Genomic DNA, 24,600 nt, shown 5'->3' on the forward strand with positions numbered 1-24,600 from the left:
GACTTCCTGGTGGTGTAGAATGATTGGAACCAGCACTAGAATTAGTATTGATATGCCACTAACCTTAGTTGGGTTAGTCAGGTTCAGACAATGTAGTATCTGCTGCTCCATCAGTTTCTGCTTCTGCACTTTCAGTTACTGTTCCCGGTCCAAGAATAGTGTAATACTCCACATCAAACACAGGTGCAATTGGATCAGGCTGAGCTTCACTTTGCCACTTCCAAGCTCTAGCTTCTTCAAATATCACATCCCTTGATATGTGCAGTTTCTTGGCTACTGGATCATAAACTCGATAGCCCTTTGTTCCCTTTTCATAGCCGATGAACACCATTGGAGTTGATCTATTAGACAACTTAGTGATGCTTGGCCCTACTTGCTTCACATGGGCTACACAACCAAAAGTCCAAAGGTGATGTACCTTGGGCTTCTTTTGGTACCATGCTTCATAGGGTGTCCTGCCTTGAAGACTCTTCATAGGGGCTCGGTTCAGCAGATACACAGCTGTGGTGACTGCTTCACCCTAAAACTCTCTTGGAACACTCGTGCTCTTGAGTAGGCACCTAGCCATTTCAACTACTGTCCGATTGCAGCGCTCCACCACTCCATTTTGCTGTGGTGTGTACGGCGTGGTGGTGAAGTGCTTGACTCCATGCTCGTCATAGTATTCCTTGAACTCTATGGAGTTGAATTCGCCTCCACGATCACTGCGAAAAGCATGAAGTTTCCCACCACGCTCGGTTTTAGCCAGTGCCTTAACAAGCTTGAAACACTTGAACGCCTCATCTTTGGTTGTCAGAAGTTCAATCTACATATACCGAGAATAATCATCCACTATGAGTAGGAAATAGCTCTTGCCCCCTAGAGTTTTTAGCTTGATCTGACCACAGAGATCAGTATGGAATAGATCCAGAGGACTTTTAGCATGGTAGTTTGCCACTTGTGGGAACGGCTATCGATGCTGCTTGCCAAGAGTGTCGCAGAACCGACCAATTTATAAGAATACAAGTACAATGGCAATCCGTAAGCGGTCGCACTGTCATACTTGAACCCATATAAACCCGGTAGTCCGTCGAGTACCGCGATGGGCCTCGATAAACGATTTACAACAACCAAGATCGTATAGGATTCAACATACATGCCACATATTACATAAAGTTCACAGATACTTTTCATCATCAGAGTACGAATAAAAGTTATTACAAACCGAGTTTGATAAATAAAGCGGAAGCAAATAAGTTCGAAGATAAAGTTTCCAACATAGTTTGATACAGTGCCAAACCAGATCACGGTCCACAAAAGCAAAGATAGGAATTACTAAAGAAGCCTGCCCAAGGCTTACTCCTCGTCCAAAGCGGGATAGAAGCAACTCTTGCAATACCCATGATACACAGTGCCATCTACAACAATGGGAAAATAAACCCTGAGTACGAGAAGGTACTTAGCTAGACTTACCCGTCATGAACCAGAAATAAAATAACTCTAAGGATTATGCAAGGCTGTATAAGTGGATGTAACTCGACAACATTTTTGCATAAAAGCAATTGAGTCATGGTATAGTTACAATTTCTTTATCAGGTTAATTATAACTATCCATTTCTAGATTAGCAACTATCCTATGCCAAACATGTGGTATATCATCTAGAAGCATACAATAGTAACCATAGCAGGTATTGTAATTCCATATTCCTCCGAACCATCAGGTTTTATAACACAGTTGCTACGATGTTGGGACTAGCCAAGTTTCTCACTATCCAGGAGAGACGGCGATTCGAATCGATTTCAACCAGCTGGGAATTTATTCCTAACACAAACCTAGGTCTACCAGCCACGATAGCCTTAGGTCACCTTTGGTACAACTTCGGTACACATTTCGTGGGTCCATACTGCGCCGCACAATCTGGAACACTAGATGCCAGGATGCTCAGGCCAAGCCTGCCCTTGGGCTCAGTCTGATCGTTCCCCGAAAGGAGCGCACAACAGAACGGTTCCCGGCCTGAGTTGAATTACTCGGCTTCGCGGTCGGAATGAGTTATCCGGCCAGCTAAGTGAGAGGCATGCGTTCAATCTTATCAGAAGCACCAACAACGGTACGGTCCTTAATCAACACAGACGGGGATAAATCCACACCCAAGACCTCCATGTCTTGTTGCTTCTCTATCGACTTCCCGTCCGGTCTCGATTTACTTTTACCTCATGGTTCTGTTCCATGATAGCAGATATAGCCAACCGTGCTTCGGTATCCACCTACATCTCATAGGTGACAGGACATCACCCGACTTCTACCGGTCTAAGCATGGCTAAGCATAGATTTGATCCTGGACCTATACCGGTTAAAGGGTTAATATCTGGACAAGGAATTTACATGCATCAAGTGGTTTCATTCAACTCTTATAACCTAATGCATCAATCATAAGTACGTAAGTAAACATTTGTAAATTACTGGGAGACTTATAATGCTCCGGGGCTTGCCTCGCAGAAAGGAAGTAGGGTGGTGGTCAGGGCACTCCGGAAGCTCTTCAGGGTTCTGCTCCACGCCTTCGGGAGCTGCGGCTTGCGGATCCTCCTACGGGTTCCCTTCCTCTGCTTCTTCGAATTCCAGCAACGTGATCTCTTCCTCCGATCCTAGATGCATGAGTATGGCATAAGTATTACGAATGCATAAATGTTAACAAGTGCATCATGTTTATTGAGTAGGTGCATATCTCTTCTCGATTATTTAATTAACTATTTCCACAATGCATCGATTATGCCACAAACAGTAGCTATTTGTTTCACTCATAACTGGAGTTCTACTAATCCAAATTCAGTGATCCTAGACTTTCTGGAAAGCTTATCAAATTCCCTACAACCTTGTTATTAACCATTTTTACAGTACACATCATTTGCAACATGCAACTCCTCAAACTACAGAATTTGTCCGGAAACGATTCAACATGCAATATAAAGTAATGATACTTCTGCTTCATGTAATCATTCAAAATTTGACAACACAGAATCTACCAACAGTTTAAGCATACCAAATACATTTAAGATAATATAATGGCGAAGCCCAAACTATTTATTTAATTGCCTTTATTATTTTATTTAGATATCTAGGTTAAATAATAAACATATATCAGATGTACTTCATAAATTCTCAAAAATTTATAGTGCCTTACTAATGCTATCAAAAGACTACTATAGAAATTTCATGTCATTTTACTAAGTAGAACATTCTATACAAAAATGACAAGGAAGCAAGGCTTGAAATAGCATAAATGGAAAACCCTATTGAAAAGTGTCAAGCAACAGATTTCCTATTTTTCTTATCATCCATATGGTACTAGGATTACCTCCAACAAATTTCATGAATTTTGGACTCATAAATAATTTATAAAAATTCATGCAAGGATTAACCATTCATAAAAGAAAAAATCTATAACTATAAATCTACACATGCACTAGTCCTCAAATTTTTACCAAAGTTCATATATGCTAATACTAGCTTACCACAAAAATTTCATAAATTTTGGAGCACAGGAACTCTAGATATAAAATAAACAATTTTGAATGCATTCAAAAGCACATTTCAAATCCCTATTTAATTCTCCAAACATTTCTACTGTAAGTGCCAAGGTAATATTTTTAATAAATACTAAACTTCCTAATGAACACTACAAAATTTATTTCACAAATTTAGGAGCTACCAAACTGAAGATACAAAAATCACAAATCACACTTGAATCTGGAATTTTTGAACTAGCCCTCAACACTGCTGTCGCTGACCGGTGGGACCCGCTGGTCAGGTGACCCCACGCGTCATCGACTCGAAACAGGGTAGGCGGCGCTGCTTTGTCACTGTGCAGCCAAGTTCGCCGGCGGCGAGCTTTACCAGCGACGGCACCTAGTCTACGGTGACCCTCTAGACCTTGCGCGCACATTGGGCTATCTAGGCGGGCGAATCATCGGCGCGAAGGACGACGACGTCGGCCATGGCGGCACGACGTGTGCCGGCCGTCTCCGGCCACAGCGAGGCCAAGCAAGGCGAGCAACAGGACCACGGTGACCATGCGAACCGAACTACATGACCTAGGAGGCTTGAGGCGCTCCGACGAAGTACGGCCACGGCAACGGCCATGGCGGCACTCCGGCGAGAGTGTTCCCGCGGCGGCACAAAGCGAGCAGCGGCTCACCTAAGGCACGATCTCGGGCGAGGCAAGGTGGAAACGATGGGGAAGGTTGAGGCGAAGCTGAGAGAGCGACTAATTGGCGGATGCAGCGGTGGCTAGCGCAGGCGAGCTCGGCGGAGCGTCTGCAATGGCGACGGCGAGGCGGGACGAGCACGACTGACGCTACGGCGAGCAAGGAGGAGGCGAAATGCGAAAAGAAAGGAGGCGCGAGCAGGAGCGGGCGGTGCTGGCGGTGTTAAAGCCGCGCTCAGGCGCGTCGTGGCCTGACCGGACAGAGCAACGGCGATGCGCGGCCATCGCCGCGGACACGCGGCGCGCAGGCTCTGCCGGTGGTTGGCCACTAAACGGCTCGCTCCGTTCGTTAGTGATCCGATGTGATGCCTGACAGCGGGTTTTTCCGTGACTAAAACTTTGTGACCATGGACTTTCAGCGAAAATTTCGTACATCAAAGTTGAAGCCTAATGTACCAGCTACAACTCTTGTTCAATAATCGTTTTCCAATTCTCAACTGAATTCAAGTTATATCGCCATGAAGGTCAGCTTGTCAGGCTGTTCAATGAACCAAGACTTAGCATTTCGTTAAGTGTTGAAAACAGCTATTTGTTGATTTTTGTGATCCCAATTCAAGCATGTTTGGAGCTGAATTAGTTAGTGACCCAAAAATAAAAGTTGTTCCTTATGTCAAACACTACAACTTTGCTTTAGTGAACTCCTCCATGCAAGGTCTCTAACATCTAGTTCAACTTTAGTCAAACATGTCACTTCTAAATGATGATACACATCAAAGCATGGCTTAATGACCAAACTAGCCCTAGCCCTAAATACCAAAGTTGTTCATGATGATATCCTAAGCATGTTTAAGAAATTTGCAAGGTCATTCAATCCTTTCATGTAGTAGTCACTCATAGGGCCATTTAAAGTAATCACATGAAACATGACTTAAAGGCTTGATTATGAAAAGTGACTTTCATGAACAATGCTCTAATTGCTAACCCAAGTGTGGTTACATGTTTTTGTGACTCACAACCACCAAGTACATGTTTTCATTCATGATCATTTGCATATACACATGGAGACATGAAATAACGAGAAAGGTTGCATATGATAATGAAACATGTGATAACAAGCAAATGCTGTAGATGTTTCAATCAAATGTTTCAATTGTAAATGCTTGTTTATGAATGCGTGATGATCATGCTCATGTTATGCAAGTCAAGTTATGCAAGGCTAACACCCGAGGTGTTACAGCCCCTCCCCCTTATAAAAATCTCGTCCCGAGATTTGCAAGACCTACCATTCTTGGAAAAAGGCGGGATAAACTTTTCGTAGATAATCTTCTCTTTCCCACGTAGCATCTTGTTCACTATGATTGTTCCACACCACCTTATAAAACTTAATAATCTTACTCCGTGTTACTCTCTCCATCTCTTCTAATACTCGAATTGGCTTTTCTTCATAGGTCAAATCCGATTGAAGCTGCACGTTGGTGGGTGCAATAGCTTCTTTAGGTACTCGAAGACATTTCTTTAACTGAGAAACATGGAACACATCAAAGATTGCACTCATCTCTGGTGGTAGTTGTAACTTATACGCAATATTTCATTTTCGCTCCAAAATTTTGTATGGCCCTACATATCTTGGTGAAAGCTTCTTTTTCATCCCAAATCTTTTCACACCTTTCATGGGTGATACTCTCAAGTATACGTAGTCACCCACTTCAAAAGTCAGTGGTCTTCTTCTTCTGTCGGCATAACTCTTCTATCTTGATTGAGCTGCCTTCATATGTCATTGGATGATATGTACTTGCTCTTCGGCTTCATTGACAAAATCAATACCAAAGTATCTCCTTTCACCTGGCTCAATCCAGTTCAAAGGAGTTCTGCATTTTCTGCCATACAAGGCTTCAAATGGAGCCATTTTGATACTCGCTTGATAACTGTTGTTATAGGAGAATTCAGCTAAAGGTAACCATTTCTCCCATGAACCTTTTGAAGATATAACACAAGCTCTAAGTAAATCTTCTAGGATTTGGTTCACTCGCTCTGTCTGTCCTGAAGTTTGCGGATGATATGCCGAACTTTTGATTAGCTTGGTTCCCAGAGCCTGGTGTAAGTGCTCCCAGAAACGAGCTATGAACTGTGGTCCTCGATCTGAGATTATAGTCCTGGGTACTCCATGCAGTCTCATGATCTGGGAAACATATATCTCAGCGTATTTCCCAACTATATACCATGTGTTCACGGGTATAAAGTGTGCTGACTTAGTGAGACGATCAACAATTACCCATATTGAATCGTGACCTTATGGCGTCATTGGAAGGCCTGTGATAAAATCCATGCTGATTTCCTCTCATTTCCATCCTGGAATAGGCAATGGCTGAAGTAATCCAACGGTTTTCATATGGACGGCTTTCACTCTACTGCAGTTATCACACCTAGCAACATAGGCTATGATCTCTTTCTTCATCTTAGTCCACCAAAAACGGGTTCTTAAATCTTGATACATTTTACTACTACCCGGATGGATAGACAATTTGGATGAGTGAGCTTCATCTAAAATTTGATTCCTTAGCTCATGGTCTTTTGGTACCACTAACCGCTCCTCAAACCATAATACACCTCTTTCGTCCAATCTAAAATGTTTGGTTTCTTGCTCTTGCATTTTTCTCTTGATGTGACTTATTCCTACATCTGTCTGCTGTAGCTCTATGATTTTGCCCTCAAGCGAACAACTGATTGTGATATTGTGTAGCACAGCAGGATGTAGCAAGTTGAATCCATCTTCCAACAATGCTTCCACAGTGTTGCAATGGGACTTCCGACTGAGTGCATCGGCTACTACATTAGCTTTACCCGGATGGTAATGCACTTCTAAATTGTAGTCCTTAATCAATTCTAACCATCTTCGTTGTCTCATGTTCAGCTCTGGCTGGGTAAAGATATACTTGAGACTTTTGTGGTCAGTATAGATATGACATACATTGCCCAACAAGTAATGTCTCCATATCTTTAATGCATGGACAACGACTGCAAGTTCTAAATCATGTGTAGGGTAGTTGACTTCATGTTTTCTCAATTGCCGAGAAGCATATGCAATTACTCTTCCTTCTTGCATAAGCACACATCCTAAACCTATTCCCGATGCATCACAAAATACATCAAAAGGCTTTTCAATGTCTGGTTGTGCTAGCACAGGTGCTGTAGTCAACAAAGTTCTGAGGGTGTGAAAAGCTGTTTCACATTCTGATGTCCATTTGTACTTCTCATCTTTCTGAAGTAGTCTGGTCATAGGCTTAGCTATCTTTGAGAAATCTAGAATAAACCGATGATAGTACCCTGCTAACCTTAGAAAACTCCGAACTTCATGAACCGAAGTTGGGGCTTTCCAATCCATGACCTCTTGTACTTTTGATGGGTCTACTGAGATTCCCTCTCTTGATAAAATGTGACCTAAGAAAGGTACTTTGCTCATCCAAAATTCACATTTGCTAAACTTGGCATATAGCTTATGCTCCCTCAGTCTGGATAGGACAATCCTCAGATGCTCCTCATGATCTAACTCATTTTCTGAATAAATCAATATGTCATCGATAAACATGACCACGAACTTATCAAGTTCGAGCATGAATACCGAGTTCATCAGGTACATGAAGTAGGCTGGAGCATTTGTTAGTCCGAAAGACATAACCAAATACTCGTATAAGCCGTACCTAGTAGAGAAAGCAGTTTTAGGTATATCCTCTGGTCTGATCTTTATCTGATGGTAACCGGATCTCAAATCAATTTTGGAAAATACTTTTGCCTTCGCTAACTGATCGAACAAGATGTCGATGCGGGGCAATGGATATTTGTTCTTGATGGTCACAGCATTGAGTGGTCTTAATCTACACACATTCTCAGTGACTTATCCTTCTTTTTCACAAACAAGGCTGGGCATCCCCACGGAGATGAGCTAGGTTGGATAAGACCCTTGTCCAATAGATCTTGCAATTGAACCTTAAGTTCCGCTAACTCATTGGGTGGCATTCTATAGGGCCTTCTGGATATGGGTGCGGTACCTGGCACTAATTCAATCTTAAATTCCACGTCCCTATCCGGTGGTAGACCTAGTAATTCTTCTGGGAATACATCCGGAAACTCACAAACCACGGGGATATCACATATTGTGGTGGTTTGGATAGCATAGGCTAAATGTTGGGGTTCGAAATCGCGGGAGAGTGGTACTAGAAAAGCATTCCCTCCCGTGGGTTCTCTCAACATGATAGTACGGGTGCTAGTGTCAATAAGAGCACCATGATACTTCATCCAATTCATGCCTAAGATTACACTTATCGACAACCCCGACAATATTATCAAATCTGTTGTGTACTCCCTCCCTTGTATCGAGATGAGTACATTTTTGACTATCTTTTTGGTAGTAACAGTTCCCCCTGCTGAACTTATGTTAAAACCCCCTTTGCTTACTTCGATTATTTCTTGATCATGTCTAGATGCAAATGCTTGACTCATAAATGAATGAGAAGCTCCCGAATCAAATAAAACAACAGCGGGATGCTTGTTGACGAGAAACATACCAGCCATGACAACTTCTCCGACAGGCACTTCCTCCATAGCGGTATAATGCACTTGCCCCTGACGTGCCCTGGCATTCGCCTGTCTCTAATTGTTCTGATTCTGGTTGCTATTCTTCTTGGGGTGGGGGCATTCCTTGGACCAATGACCCAGTTGGTTGCAGTTGAAACATGGTTGATTACTTCTGAATCCGGTGGAGCTATCCTGATTGCCATTTCCTTTTGGTAAGGCAATAGTGAACGCCTTACGGAATGGTTTCTGTGGCCTATTATTCTGAGCTTTCGGTGGTGGAGGCCTAAACTTGGGTGTAGGTGGATGGAATTGTGGCCTAGCTGTGATAGGTGCTTTTGACTGGAAGGACCCGGATGCACCGGTCTCATATGCCCTCTTGTGACCTTTAGCAACTGCATGCATGTTGTTGTGGTTTTCTTGGGTCAAGGCATCACTAATAAACTCATTGTACGTGGCACACCTAGAATTTGGCATAGTCTTCATAAGTTTAGTACCCAGACCTCGCTTGAAACTCTCTATCTTTTTCTCTTCAGTATCCACGAAACTTGGAGCATATCTTGACAAGTTGTTGAATGCATGCATATATTCTGTGAGTGACTTTGTTCCTTGAGTGAGCCTCATAAATTTGGCTGCTTTCATGCGCATCAGGCCCGGGGGAATATGGTGTCCCCTAAAAGCCAGCTTGAACTATTCCCAGGTCACTCGCGCATTAGCAGGCAGGGATGACAGGAAATGTGTCCACCAGATCCCTGCTGGTCCTTGCAATTGATGAGAAGCATACTCTGCTTTTAGATGCTCCGTGACCCTCAACAGACGGAATTTCTGCTCAATGATATTCAACCACTCATCGGCCTGCAGTGGTTCCTCAGCCACCTTGAAGATTGGAGGCTTCATGTCCAGAAACTCCTTGAATGTACTGTGCTGATTTGGCTCGGCCCCTGGTTGATGTGGGTGGCCACGAGCAGTGTTTTGCGCGATAAGGCGCAAAGCTTCTTCCATTGTCCTCTGGCTCCCCAGGAACTGGGTAAAGAATTCCTGAGCAGACGGCGGCGGTGGGGGTGACAAGTCATCATGGTTGCCATCCTGGCTGCCACTAGCTCCAGCACGGGTGCACGTCATCTGTGAAGTTGCAACAATAAGCGATTATTGGTTGATGTCAAGAGATTGCAGATGAATTAAGTACTCATGCCAAACTGAAGTTACTGGAGAAAATTCTCAAAAGCACAATAAAAACAGAGGCATAACAATTCATTCCCGCAACATGACATCCCCAATTTGACCACTTATCGTGCTCATAACGCATGAAATTTTAAGTCGTGATTACCGACAAAAGACTGGAATTGCATTGATGTTCAACCAAACGTGCGATTAATCAACATTACATGATAGTCAGGTTACTAATGCCAAACTTTGAACTACAGGTCCATTACATGAATACAGACGATACATCAGCACTTCCACTAAGTACTTAAGCGATCTAATCCTCATCATGATCACTATCGAGGTCAGACGTAGGATCATCTCCTTCCTCAGGCTCCACTTCTTCTTTAGGCTCTACTTCTTCTTCTTCCTCGTCCCCTTCTAGATCCATTTCTGCGGCTCCAGGTGGGACATAAGGGTGGAGCTAATTGTTCAGTAGATGAACCTCTTCATGCAGATTATCGTTGTATTCTTCCGCATTGGCCAGCTGCTACCCCAGCTCAAACTGTCGAGCTCTCAGGACATCTTCCCTAGACCAAGCTACATTTCGCTGGTGAGTTAACCGAGTCATCTCTTCAGTGAGCCTCTCAATCTCGGCGTCGTGCTCCCTCTGAAGCTAACGTCGATCCTCGCGGGCATGACCAAGAGCACCAGACACACGTCTGAGGCTACCTTCTACTCCATCTAACACTCTCACCATTACGAACATGGCGCTCATGGCAGGGTTATCACTGTTCAGCCCTTCTGCTGCACCAATCTCCAAGGGTCTTCCTCTTGCCTGCTGCCATGAGTCAGTGGAGGGGTTGCCCCTCGGAAAGACTCCAACCAAAGCGGCTGCCAGCTCCTAAGGAAAACGATCCATTATATCTCTCAGGATCCCAAAGGCTACCCTGCCAGCTGCTTCTTCAGCAGTCCTGCTAGTTGACTCATAACACCAGCCTATCCACTCAGAATCGTCACCTCGGGGACGAACAATGGCCTCCACAGTAACTAAGAGACCTTCTCCAACCGCTCATTCGCCCAGAAGTAGTGGGGTTCCATTCCATCAGGATAGCCTACATAGCTGAGCACTCTCCACAAGAGTGTAGGCATCCCAAACTCTCCAAGAAACATATGACGTTGACGGGTACGTGGAGCAAGCTGACGGCTAGGAGCTCTGCCTCCGATGGACTTGCGAGCAGTCTGCTTGGTGCGTGCCATCTGCACCATTAACATGTACCCTTTGGTGAGACAATGCCATAATGGATAAGAGTTACATAACCGAGTAAGAAGTTTATAAGGGAAGGAACAATGTAGTTATGTGAATGGTAATTATCATGATGCATGCTTGTTCCGTACGTCCTCACAAACTTAGGAAAAATTTGTTTCTAACGGTAGACACGGTGGCATATATACGTTCTCTCATAATTAGCGTAACTAGTCGAGCTATACGTTTCGTTGTTAGTGTACCTGCATAAAATTTCATTTCAGCCCTAAACCCATAATGAATATGCAGAATGTAATTGTAAATACTTCCATATATGTATACCCATACATATACTTCCGTATCAATCTACCCGACAATAATTTAAACCCACAATTAAATACGTACCATATACACATGCAAGCATGCATACATAGCCGTACCAAAGCTACTCTCCCCAACCGCACACTCACATCTTGCGGTCATACACTCATCATCTTACCTTGGCGTAGAGACATTTGATCCATACATTACCACTCAAGTGAATGGCATCCATACAATAGCACGCCGTATGGACGATAAAGTAAAAACCCCCATGTTAGTACTTAAATAGCCACCTAATAGTCCTTAATTTGGGCATAAGGAAAGTGATCATTGGCACACTTTAGATTTCAAATACCTATTATATCACTATTAGTTGCTAGCGAAGGGTTTTTTGGAAAACAAAAACTTTTGTTTTAAATACACTTGTGACAATTAACGTTGAACCTTGCTCTGATACCAACTGTCGCAGAACCGACCAATTTATAAGAATACAAGTATAATGGCAATCCACAAGCGGTTGCACTGTCATACTTGAACCCATATAAACCCAGTAGTCCATCGAGTACCGCAATGGGCCTCGATAAATGATTTACAACAACCAAGATCGTACAGGATTCAACATACATGCCACATATTACATAAAGTTCACAGATACTTTTCATCATCAAAGTACGAATAAAAGTTATTACAAACCGAGTTTGATAAATAAAGCGGAAGCAAATAAGTTCAAAGATAAAGTTTCCAACATAGTTTGATACAGTGCCAAACCAGATCACGGTCCACAAAAGCAAAGATAGGAATTACTAAAGAAGCCTGCCCAAGGCTTACTCCTCATCCACAGCGGGATAGAAGCAACTCTTGCAATACCCATGATACACAGTGCCATCTGCAACAGTGGGAAAATAAACCCTGAGTACGAGAAGGTACTCAGCTAGACTTACCCATCATGAACCAGAAATAAAATGACTCCAAGGATTATGCAAGGCTGTATAAGTGGACGTAACTCGACAACATTTTTGCGCAAAAGCAATTGAGTCATGGTACAGTTACAATTTCTTTATCAGGTTAATTATAACTATCCATTTCTAGATTAGCAACTATCCTGTGCCAAACATGTGGTATATCATTTAGAAGCATACAACAGTAACCATAGCAGGTATTGTAATTCCATATTCCTCCGAACCATCAGGTTTCATAACACAGTTGCTACGATGTTGGGACTAGCCAAGTTTCTCACTATCCGGGAGAGACAACGATTCGAATCGATTTCAACCAGCTGGGAATTTATTTCTAACACAAACCCAGGTCTACCAGCCACGATAGCCTTAGGTCACCTTTGGTACAACTCTGGTACACATTTCGTGGGTCCGTACTGCGCCGCACAATCTAGAACACCAGATGCCAGGATGCTCAGGCCAAGCCTGCCCTTGGGCTCAGTCTGATCGTTCCCCGGAAGGAGCGCCTTCGGAAGCTGCGGCTTGCGGATCCTCCTACGGGTTCCCTTCCTCTGCTTCTTCGAATTCCAGCAACGTGATCTCTTCCTCCGATCCTAGATGCATGAGTATGGCATAAGTATTACGAATGCATAAATGTTAACAAGTGCATCATGTTTATTGAGTAGGTGCATATCTCTTCTCGATTATTTAATTAACTATTTCCACAATGCATCGATTATGCCACAAACAGTAGCTACTTGTTTCACTCATAACTGGAGTTCTACTAATCCAAATTTAGTGATCCTGAACTTTCTGGAAAGCTTATCAAATTCCCTACAACCTTGTTATTAACCATTTTTACAGTACACATCATTTGCAACATGTAACTCCTCAAACTACAGAATTTGTTCGGAAACGATTCAACATGCAATATAAAGTAACGATACTTCTGCTTCATGTAATCATTCAAAATTTGACAACACAGAATCTACCAACAGTTTAAGCATACCAAATACATTTAAGATAATATAATGGCGAAGCCCAAACTATTTATTTAATTGCCTTTATTATTTTATTTAGATATCTAGGTTAAATAATAAACATATATCAGATGTACTTCATAAATTCTCGAAAATTTACAGTGCCTTACTAATGCTATCAAAAGACTACTATAGAAATTTCATGTCATTTTACTAAGTAGAACATTCAATACAAAAATGACAAGGAAGCAAGGCTTGAAATAGCATAAATAGAAAACCCTATTGAAAAGTGTCAAGCAACAGATTTCCTTTTTTTCTTATCATCCATATGGTACTAGGATTACCTCCAACAAATTTCATGAATTTTGGACTCATAAATAATTTATAAAAATTCATGCAAGGATTAACTATTCATAAAAGAAAAAATCTATAACTATAAATCTATACATGCACTAGTCCTCAAATTTTTACCAGAGTTCATATATGCTAATACTAGCTTACCACAAAAATTTCATAAATTTTGGAGCACAGGAACTCTAGATATAAAATAAACAAATTTGAATGCATTCAAAAGCACATTTCAAATCCCTATTTAATTCTCCAAACATTTCTACTATAAGTGCCAAGGTAATATTTTTAATAAATACTAAACTTCCTAATGAACACTACAAAATTTATTTCACAAATTTAGGAGCTACCAAACTGAAGATACAAAAATCACAAATCACACTTGAATCTGGAATTTTTGAACTAGCCCTCAACACTGCTGTCGCTGACCTGTGGGACCCGCTGGTCAGGTGACCCCATGCGTCATCGACTCGAAACAGGGTAGGCGCGCTGCTTCGTCACGAGATTCTATACATGAAACCAAGTTATGCCTGTTCCATGGAAAATAGTGTAAGAAAACAGAGCTGCAGGTATTGTTTTCTGAGCTAAGATGGATTCTCTACAGGTAACGAGATTCTAACTCGACAGAGTAATCATAAACATTTCACATCCAGTAGAGGAGTGTGGCCACTGTGACTGCCCACACAAATTTTCTGATTCTTGTTCATTTCCCTTGCCTCATTGCAGAACAAAAGTGCGCCTTAACAAAAGTCATAGCCACTGAAGGAAGGAATTAAGAACACGTGTCATATTTAGGCAGTGGCGAACAAAAGAGATCATACCTCGAGATTGTCTTCTCCCCTCAATGCTGGGAATACTGGAGGCCAAACCATGACAAAGGGCTTGATATGTAAGTAGCTTCTATCCAGCGTCGACTCATCATACACGTTCAACTCATCATACACTTTCTCACTCCTGCTCTTCAGATGAATATGCATGAGAAGCCTACTTGCCTCCAGCCACAAGAACATATACTCAAGATTATTATCAGCAGCCATCACAAACACATCGTCATGACGATTGCACGCCTCATGCACAATGATCCTGTCATGCACAAGCACCCAGGTGTTTGCGCCATTGCCATCAGCCTTGTGGTGCCAGATACTAAGCTGAAACCCATCTGCGTGGATGACAAATAGCCTTGCATCCTCCTCTCGACATAAGAGCTTGAAGTTGGTCGTCCTTACTCTGTTCGGGAGCTTGATGGCAGAAATGCTTGTGGAGGCCAAATCTAACACAAGAATGTACCCATTGTTAGTTGCCATGTAGATCTTCCCATTTACTGGCGGCAGCGTGTCCATGATGAGATTCGATGGATCAGGATTGGGAATTGCAGGCGATGGCTCCGGCAGCTGTATTTCCGGTACTGTACGGACGGTCTAGGCGTAGTCGCAGGATCGGTAGGTATACACCTCCGCGTAAACCATTGTTCTTGGGCAGAATTGGTTAGGTACCATTAAAAGATTGCATGTTTGAATATGTATCATTAAAAGATTTAGTCTAAGCTATGTACTATTGAAATTTTGCAACGTTATTGTTTTTTAGCATTCCGTCAACTTCTGTTACATTAGTTTGGAGTTTTATTTTTTTTTGTCAACAAAGGATTTATGAATGGTCCTTTTTGCCCTTGTCCTTTCCATCACACACACCTCAACCTGCTCACCACGCACACAACAATCAACAGGCACACCACTTCCTCACGCACACCCACAGCCGTAGGTAGGAGGCTCCAGGTCTCCAGCGACCGGCGGCCGGAGGCGCGCCTCCCACTTCTTCCTCGGTGGCTACTACTCCTCCTCCTCTCGTCCATGGTGTGCGCTCCTCCTCTCTCCTCCTCTCTCCCTCCTCATCACCAGGTTCATGGCTTCTAACCCTAGTTTTTGAGTGATTTTTAGAGAACATTGAAGTGAAATTGGAGGGGGGGATTGAGGTAGATGGATCTTGCTGGGGGTTTGGAAGGGTAATCTCTGACGATCTCTTAAATTCCTCTATTTTTCTTGTATTTGTGTACAAGTATACATGGATGTGTGAAGTGCAAATTGAACCAATCCCGGGTGATGTGCTGAATTTTATGTGGCCTTGCGCATGGGCATGCACAGCTCGTAGGCATGATTATCTAATGGAGAAAATTGCAGCTGCTTGTCCTAAAGCAATTTCTTGGTTAAACAAGCATCACAATATGATATGGAGTAGATCAAAATTCTCTAAAGAATGTAAAGTTGATTATGTTAGCAATAATATTTCTGAATGTTTCAATAATTAGATTAAGGATTACAAAGACCTTCCAGTTGTTGATTTGATGGACAAGATTAGAGAGAAGATCATGGAGAAGATTTCCACAAGGTAGGAAATAGCCAAGAGACTTGGAGGTCATATCCTCCCAAGTGTGCTATATGAACTGAACATGAAGAGTCGAGGGCTGCACCATGATTTTTGCAAAAGTGGCTCACTGTCTGCTGAGATATCTGGAACAACAAATGAAGGAAAGACTTGGAGGTATGGTGTTGATCTTGCAAAAAGAACATGTGGCTGTGGACAATGGGAGCTGTCTGGAAAACCATGCACTCATGCTATCTTTTTATTTGGAAAAGTTAGACAACTAAAAGTAAAGGACTATGTGGATAACTATTATTCAATAGAGAGGTTCAAGGTAGCTTATCAGTTCGAGATCACTCCAATGGGTGATAAATCTCAATGGCCAAAAAATGAACCTGGTTTTGAAGTGGTTCCTCCACCATTAGAAAGGCCTGCTGGTAGACCAAGGAAGCAAAGAATCAAGGCTAGTGGAGAGCCAGGAAAAAGAGGTCCATATCAATGCAAAAGGTGCTTCCAATTTGGACATATAGAGAAGGGCTGTTATGCAACTCAAGCTGAACTAGAACAAGAACTTCCACCCCCTCGTCCAAAAAAATAGAAAAAGTAATTTACCATGCCTATGTTTGATATGCTAATGTTTCATGTCTTATATGTGATGGAATATGTTCTTTCACTAACCCGACTTGTGCCTTACAGGAAAATGAAATCTGAAGCTATTGAAGCCTCCACCGAAGTTACTGAGCCATTGAACATTATTGATGATCCAAAAGTAACATCAAGCCCAGGTGTGATAAAAAGGGGTGTGGCATCTCTTTCTTCAGCAAGTCCAGTAGGTGTGACCATAGGGAGGATGGCTTCCCTTTCTCCAACAAGCCCAGGTGTGACAACAAGGAGGATGGCATCAATCTTACCTGGAGGAATCAACCATAGGCTTATAATTGGGTAGTTATCTTAGTCTAAGCATGTGTAACTTGGTATGTGTTCTGTTCTAGAACAATGTGTTGTTAACTATGATGCTATATGTGACCTAGAGAACCCAGTTAAGCATTCAGACGTGAACAATGTTATGTACTGCTAAAGTTATGCCATATCTTACTAATATAATATTCTAATAAGTGATGTTGAGCTCATGCTAATTTTTTGAAGTGTTATAATATGTCATTTCTATATAAGCATATATATCTTTATTGGGCTCATGTATTGTAAGAGACAGGGGTATATATGTCCTTGTTAATAGAGACTTCACGGAAGTACTCAGATCAAAGAGATGTAATCTTTTAATCTTACATAGCATAAGCTTATTCTTTTAATGGTACATATTCTAACATGAGGTCTTTTAATGGTACTGAGCCAATTGTCCTAAATCACTTCCATGGCGACCATGCCGTCGCATCCATCGCGTCCGTCCAGTGGGGTTGGAAGAATGTTGCCATCTTCACCTTCAGCATACGGGAGCGGTGGTGGGACACCTCCGTCCTCTAGGACCGGGAGGAAGATACCGTCTTCTTCTTGGTCAGGATACGGGAGTGGTGGTGGGAAGTGGGCCACGCCCCGCGTCTGATGAAGCAGGTTGATCGCCACAAATGGACTGGAGGGCCAGAGGGCGGAGGGGGACATGACGATGCCCCGGCCATTTCGGCAGTCTAGAACACATTCCTAGACATAGTCGTCGGGGAAACTGGCGCGCCGGATGGCGGCGGTGAGCTCTGGGCCTGCGAGATGGGCACGAACTGTGGGGGCGTGGGCTCCTCCATCCGCGAGTAGTCGTTGACGTAGAAACCGAGGAGTGCGGGCGGATGGCGCGCATGGAAGAGGTGCAACAAGGACGGGTTAGAGGCGTACCGGAGCCAGCGCTTGGAGACGAGAGCGGTGCAGACGAGGGTGGTTGGGGAGATGAGGCGGAGCAGGATCTCACGGAGGAGGTCATCGTTGCCAAGGACCGCTGTTGTCATGGCCTCAGATGCCACTAACGCCGTCGGAGTGGGCCCGTCCTCGCCCTCTTGACGTCCATTGCGGACACTCCTCACCGATTGAAGAAGGGGCCGCGGATTTGGCCAGATTTTGGAGAGGAACCACCAAGAACTATGACTAACATGGTACTAATAATACTATGCAGGGCTTGCTCAAGGCAGTGAATGAGTTGGTGCCCAACGCAAAGCACAAAATGTGTGCTAGACACATATACGCAAACTGGAGGAAGAAGTACACTGACAAGAAGTCGTAGAAGAAATGGTGGAGGTGTGCAAAGGCTTCCTGTAGGGTACTATTCAATTTGTACACAAGAGACACCAGAGGAAGCACATGACATGATGGCAACTTCACCGGAGCATTAGAGTAGGGCTTACTTTAGACTTGGATCAAACTGTGACTCTGTGGATAACAATATGTGTGAAAGTTTCAATAATAGCATCATGGATGCCAGGTTCTATCCAGTTATCTCCATGAATGAAGCCATAAGGAAGAAGGTGATGGTCAAAATTCAAGAGAACAGAGCAAAGGCAGAGAAGTGGATAGGAACTATTTGTCCAAATATATTCAGGAAGCTTAAGTTGAACATTGAGAGGTCTGGGTGTTGTATGGTTCTGTGGAATGGAGCAGATGGATTTGAGGTACATGAGAAGGAGGACATGAAGCATGTAGTGAACTTGCAGCAGGGCACTTGCACTTGTAGGTACTGGCAACTGTCAGGCCTACCTTGTTGTCATGCCATCAGTTACATCTACAAGGCTTCAAAGAAATTGGATGACTGCATTGCTCCATACTACAATATAGATATGTTTACACTAAAATTTGGGAGAAGAGCGCGGGAACTCGCAGGCTTCTAGGATAGTGCCAATCAAGGAGTCGATTGCGTGAAGATTGATATCTGCCGGTTCGGATGCGACACTGGGATCGGTTCTCTTTAAATGACCCTAGCAGATGACGACGATGAGATATGATTGACATCGAGGAGATACATATCGGACTCTACAAAAGGGGAAAGATTAGAGTCCAAGTTATCTTAAAATAGGAATGTTTTCTTCGTACCCAAGATTGTACTGAGTCGTACTCGGATAGGATTCGTTTTTAGGCTCCGGGTATAAATATCAAACCCCGGCTATTATAAAAGACACACAATCAATCAAATACCAGTTATTTACTTTTTTCAGCTCCGACCACCCCTTAAGAGTAGGAGTAGAGTAGATCTCGGCGAGTTCTTTAGCAAGTACAACTGCATCAATCTGGTCAACCTCCACTGCTTGTCTGTAAGTACCGTCATGGCTTATACCTCTGTTTGTACGGCTGCATCGATCCGATCGACCTCCAATACGACTCTAGTATAAGTTAGTTATTGACTCTTGTCTAGTTCAAGTACGGCTGCATCGATCCGGTCGACCTCCACTGCTCGAACTAGATTAAGGTCAAGTTATAGGCTCTATCTAAGGGTGGCGTTCCTTCAGATAGATTCATTAAGTTACCGATATTGCTTGTTGCTTCCATTATTTACTTAATTACAACAATATCACTTTGCATGATTGGGATTGATCTAGATCGGCCTTATATCTTTGTTAACCCATCGTTTGTTAATCTAAACTGATCTAATCTGCACTTTAAACGATGAGTTATGTCTTATCGGCTGTTTTACGTCAATCTTGATCGTGCATAGCGTGCGGTTAAGGCATGTTTGATCTTGAGTAGATCTATTGGCTAGCGAAACTGTTCCATGGCCCATTATCACGGACTGTGTGATTCTGCCTCACACCCCACTGTTAGCACCGTGGAGTGGGGATCATTATTTGGTAGATCTATTCCTGAGAGGGCATGACCTTAACTGTGCGTTATACCTGAATCGGCTGTTTTAGCCGATATCGAGCGCTTTCATGAATAGTTCGCATCACAAGATTGTTGAAGTAGCGATAGGTTGAAAGATGTGTTAGCCCCATGATCTTATTATTGTATTATGGCCTACATGATTCTGCCTCATGCCCCACTGATATTAGTAATAAGTTAGGGTCGTCGAGTCTATTGTTGTTTCTATGGCCTGCATGATTCTGCCTCATGCCCCACTAGTTATAGTGATAGATGAGATCTAATATGTTCATTAGATTTATCTCTATTAAATGATTGAATGATGATGAACTATTTCTTTTATAAAGGAGTTCGGTTACTTGCAGTCATTGGCTTAGCATGAACTAATTGTTGTTAATATCTTATTGCCATTGACCAATATTTGTTTAAACAATGATATTCATCCAGAGTGATAACCGATTCTTCTTACACAACCCCATGAGCTTTAACCAATTTATTCTTATGAATATGCTGGAATCGACTATTTAGTCGATCTCCTTTCATATCGGCTCTCAGATATGCACATTCGGGACTGTCTGGCAACACCAGCATGTTCCACCCTTAATTACTGATAAACTTTTTCTCCTTGTCAATTGCAGGGTCAAATTGACTGGCACATCTTGGGAGGAGTGTGCAGGATCAACCACCCCTATGCTGAAGCTAGGCGGATCTCCAGCTCCATCGAGTGGACCCTTCTGGCTTGCTCGTGTGTCCTCGGCATGGGATGAAATTCCGTGTCGACACATGTTTCTGGCACGCCTGGTGGGACACCACAATCATCATGGCGGTTCACAACAATAAAGACATCCTTATGCTACATTATGAAGATCTACCTGACAGAGATAAAGGTGTCATCAGCAAAGCTACATAAGAGTTTCAGAACAAGTGTTTGTTGTCCTATACCAAAACACGTGACAACACAATTGTTCAGAAATTTCCACTACCAAGAGTTCTATTACACGGGCAGATAGATACAACTGAAGCTGAAGACAGGCGTTTCTTTATGGAGGTTGTAGACAAATCTATTCGTGATGCCATATCAAGCCAAAATGATGCTTTCTTGGACACATTCCACAATGACATGAAAGAAGCAATTCATGGGTGTCCAGTTGGTCAAGTTGGGTCGGCTTATTACAACATTCTAGATCCATCGACCTAAGGGACTAATCAAGTCGGTACCAGCCATCAAGAAGCAGCACTAGCTGGTAATGGTGATGTCCAGGTACTTCAGGGTTCATCTGAACAAACTCAAGGTACTACTACGAATCAGATATAGTATAATCCTGAACCGTCAGTACAACATGTGCAACAGCCAGCGGGGCAAAGTCAGAACCAGGTGATCAATTTTGGCACATCAGGCCACATACCGTCACCGGCTCAAAAAATAGCACCATCAATGCAAAGGATCCGTAGAGATATAGATCCTTATGTCTATAATCAGAGACTTCAAGCAGCAAGCCAGCAAAGAACCCAACAGATAGAGGTTCCACCAGGATATCACTATGGATCAGACTATAATGCCCTTCACATGATTCCAAATCCAGGGTATCAAGGCACATGGGATTTCAATCCACAAATGGGTCAGCAAGTACAGAGAAATCCAAATTCAAATGTTGATGAGTTGCTGTTGAAGGTGACCGAGATGATGAAGAATCAGTTTGGTCTAAAGCCAAAAGGGCTGACCTTCTTGTATAAACGCCTATATCCAGAATGGTATGATTTGGTCACCCTTCCCACAAATTATAGGCTTCTAGAGTTCGCTAAGTTCACTGGCCAAGATAGTACAAGCATAATAGAACATGTCAGTCGGTATCTTACACAATTAGGCGAAGCATCAGTTGAGGATGCCCATCGAGTTCGTTTCTTCTCCTTGTCCTTATTAGGGCCAGCCTTCACTTGGTTTTCATCATTGCCAGTCAATTCCATTGCCAATTGGGCTAACCTAGAGAAGAAGTTTCATACATATTTTTACACTGGGATTGGGGAAAAGAAGATAACTGATTTGACAACTATAAAGCAGAAGACTAATGAATCAGGCACTGAGTTTCTTCAGAGGTTTTGAGAGATTAGGAACTTGTGCTTCTCATTAAACTTGGTTGATGATCGACTAGCTGCTTTAGCTATTCAAGGAATGCTGCCAATGTGGAAAGAAAAGCTGCTGGGACAAGAATTTGATAACTTGGGTCAATTGGCTCAACGAGCGGCAGCGCTCAATAGCCAATTCTAGAGTATGCGCAGAGATACCTAATTTCAGAAGAGTACCACAGTAGCTGAAGCTTATGATCCATACTCAGTCGATGATGGCTATAAAGATGAAGAAGAAGAGGTTGCTGTGACTGAATGGGATTTGGGCAAGAAGACAGTAATAGTGCCAAGTCCTTGGGGAAGAAGAGTCGAGGAGAACTATGACTTTAATATCACCAAATCAGACAAGCTCTTCAATTTCTTGCTTAAGAAAGGGCAGATCAAGTTGCCCGATGGTCATGTTATGTTGTCCCCTAATCAGTTGAAGAATAAGAAGTTTTGCAAGTTCCATAATGCTACTTCTCATTCCACTAACGAATGCAGAATCTTCCGGCAGCATATACAGAGGGCTATTCAGTAAGGAAGGCTCAAATTTGATACGCCTCGAAAAATGAAAGTTGATGATAATCCTTTCCTAGGAGATCAAAACATGGTTGATGTTGGGCTACTCAAAGGAAAGACTAAGGTCCTAACATCAGCCAAATTAAGAGAAGCTGGAACAGTTGATCCCAAGATGCAAATATCGGCTGACGAGTATAGAGAAATTAAAAGACGTCGCGATGAGCAAAAGAGCCGATATGAGCAGGGAGGAACATCAAAAGCAGGGACAACAAAGCCACGAGTTACATCTCGGATTCTGTTGAATAAGTGGCAGCGGCAGAAGGAAAAGGATTATTAGCGTTGGTTAAAGGATCAAGAATACCAGCGTCAACTAGAAAGATAGAGGTATGAAAGAAAACAAACCGAATCACATTGGAATTGTCCTTTCTTCAAATATTGCTGGAACGAAGGTTTGAAGTTGCCTACCAGATATAACTGTCCAGAATGTAGCAATCAATATTGGGAGTTTAGGCAATCTCAAATCAACCGCCGGTCTATCCATACTCAAGATGCATATCATCATAATAACATGGATCGATGCTTAAAAAATGGAAGTATTCATAATCGGTTGGGAAAAAGAGTTGTTGACCAGGACTGGGCTGATTACGAAGAAGAAGGCAATGAAAGAAAATATGTTTAGCAGGAAGGCCAATGGTGTCTAGGAGATTTAACAAGAAGCCAGAAGAGAAGGGTGCAACGCCTAAGGAATAAAGAGATGGAACAGGCTCAAACATCCGGTAAACCTCAAGTATGGCAAACAGCCGATAGAAAGCAACCATCGGCTAATATCCAAATGACTTTTCTGTTGCCATCAGAGTTCAGAGCTCCGGTAGATCAAGAAGTTTATTCGGATTTCGATGAATCGGAGTATGAGGAGATAGTTGCCAAGTTAACAGTTGTACAGCAAGCAATATTTGACAAACTAGTCAAGCATCAGCACTTAAAAGCTTTATATATGAAAGGTCTTGTTGATGGAGAGCCGATGAACAAGATGTTAGTGGACGGAGGTGCTTATGTCAATCTTATGCCTTACACCACTTTTCATAAACTTGGCAAAGGACTAGAAGATCTGATGGAGACTGACATGATGCTTAAAGATTTTGGAGGTAATGCATCTAAGACCCAGGGGGCAATAAACGTTGAACTAACAATCAGGAGTAAGACTCTGCTCACCACATTCTTCGTCATTGATGGAAAAGGGTCGTACAATTTGCTCCTTGGTCATGATTGGATTCATGTGAACTGTTGTGTACCATCAACCATGCATCAATGTTTGATCCAATGGCAACCATGCATCAATGTTTGATCCAATGGCATGGAGATGATGTCGAGCTAGTTCATGCTGATGAATCTATGAGCATCGCAATAGCCGATCCAGTCTTCTGGGAACTAGGAGACTTTGAATGCTTTTCTGGCAAGTTATGGGAAGGAGGCTTCATTAAGATCAGCAATGAAAGCCAACAGCCGATGCAAGCAATTGGCTCTGAGAGTTTGTTTTAAAAAAGTCACGGCTTCACGTCGGCCATTAGATTAAAGGAAAAATAAGCATTAAGTCCTAGAGATGGGTTTAGGCAATGTATGTGGATGCTGAGTCAAATTGTAAGTGCGATTCAGAGTTAATGGATTTCTTAAGTTATGTTTCGCTTAATAGGATACTTGACCTGGGTTGATTAATCGTTTGACCTTTGATATGAAAAGTTCTACAGGATGTTATCCTAGAATTTGATCATTGCTTGATAACCGACTCATTCAGTCATCAGCTCAAATAGCTGGTACTAGAAAAGTATCGCCTCTAGTTCAAAAAACAAAGATAAAAATAGTTATACACAAGGGCATTGCACTAAGACAATCATGGAAAAGCAGAAGATTTCATTCATCAGTTTGCCCTAAATACAACCTAATCGAAGACCTTGTTCACCACATCCTGAGCGGATGTGATATCCACTATGGCCTCCGCTGCCATGATGAATTCTTTGAGCAGGTTTTCATGTTCCTCAGGGCCATCGCCCATTGGGAAGCCAGTCTCCATGGCGTGGAGCTTGTACCTAGTCTGGACTTGTGCCGCGGTC

At 42.7% G+C, this 24,600-nt stretch overlaps 1 protein-coding gene and 1 pseudogene across 1 annotated transcript; one reads left to right on the forward strand and one right to left on the reverse strand.

Moving 5' to 3' along the window:
- Window positions 1-520: 520 nt before the first annotated feature.
- LOC136465496 (uncharacterized) lies at window positions 521-15,063 on the reverse strand. Its single transcript, XM_066464205.1, has 2 exons — window positions 14,545-15,063; window positions 521-805 (listed from the first exon to the last, which is right to left on the reverse strand). Exons 1-2 carry the CDS (start codon window positions 15,061-15,063, stop codon window positions 521-523), a joined length of 804 nt encoding a protein of 267 aa, XP_066320302.1.
- A 3,179-nt stretch (window positions 15,064-18,242) lies between these two features.
- LOC136465497 (uncharacterized) overlaps window positions 18,243-24,600 on the forward strand; it is a 45,634-nt pseudogene continuing 39,276 nt past the window's right edge.

This window comes from Miscanthus floridulus, chromosome 7, assembly GCF_019320115.1.
Source record: "Miscanthus floridulus cultivar M001 chromosome 7, ASM1932011v1, whole genome shotgun sequence".
NCBI classification, from domain to species: Eukaryota; Viridiplantae; Streptophyta; class Magnoliopsida; order Poales; family Poaceae; genus Miscanthus; species Miscanthus floridulus.

What these genes read in the sequence shown, in the direction of transcription:
- LOC136465496 (XM_066464205.1), bottom strand. Translation starts at nt 15,063, where the DNA reads ATGGACACGCTGCCGCCAGTAAATGGGAAGATCTACATGGCAACTAAC. An exon ending in GGGGAGAAGACAATCTCGAG is followed by an intron (nt 806 to 14,544) that starts GTATGATCTCTT and finishes CGGTATATGTAG; the next exon opens with ATTGAACTTCTGACAACCAA.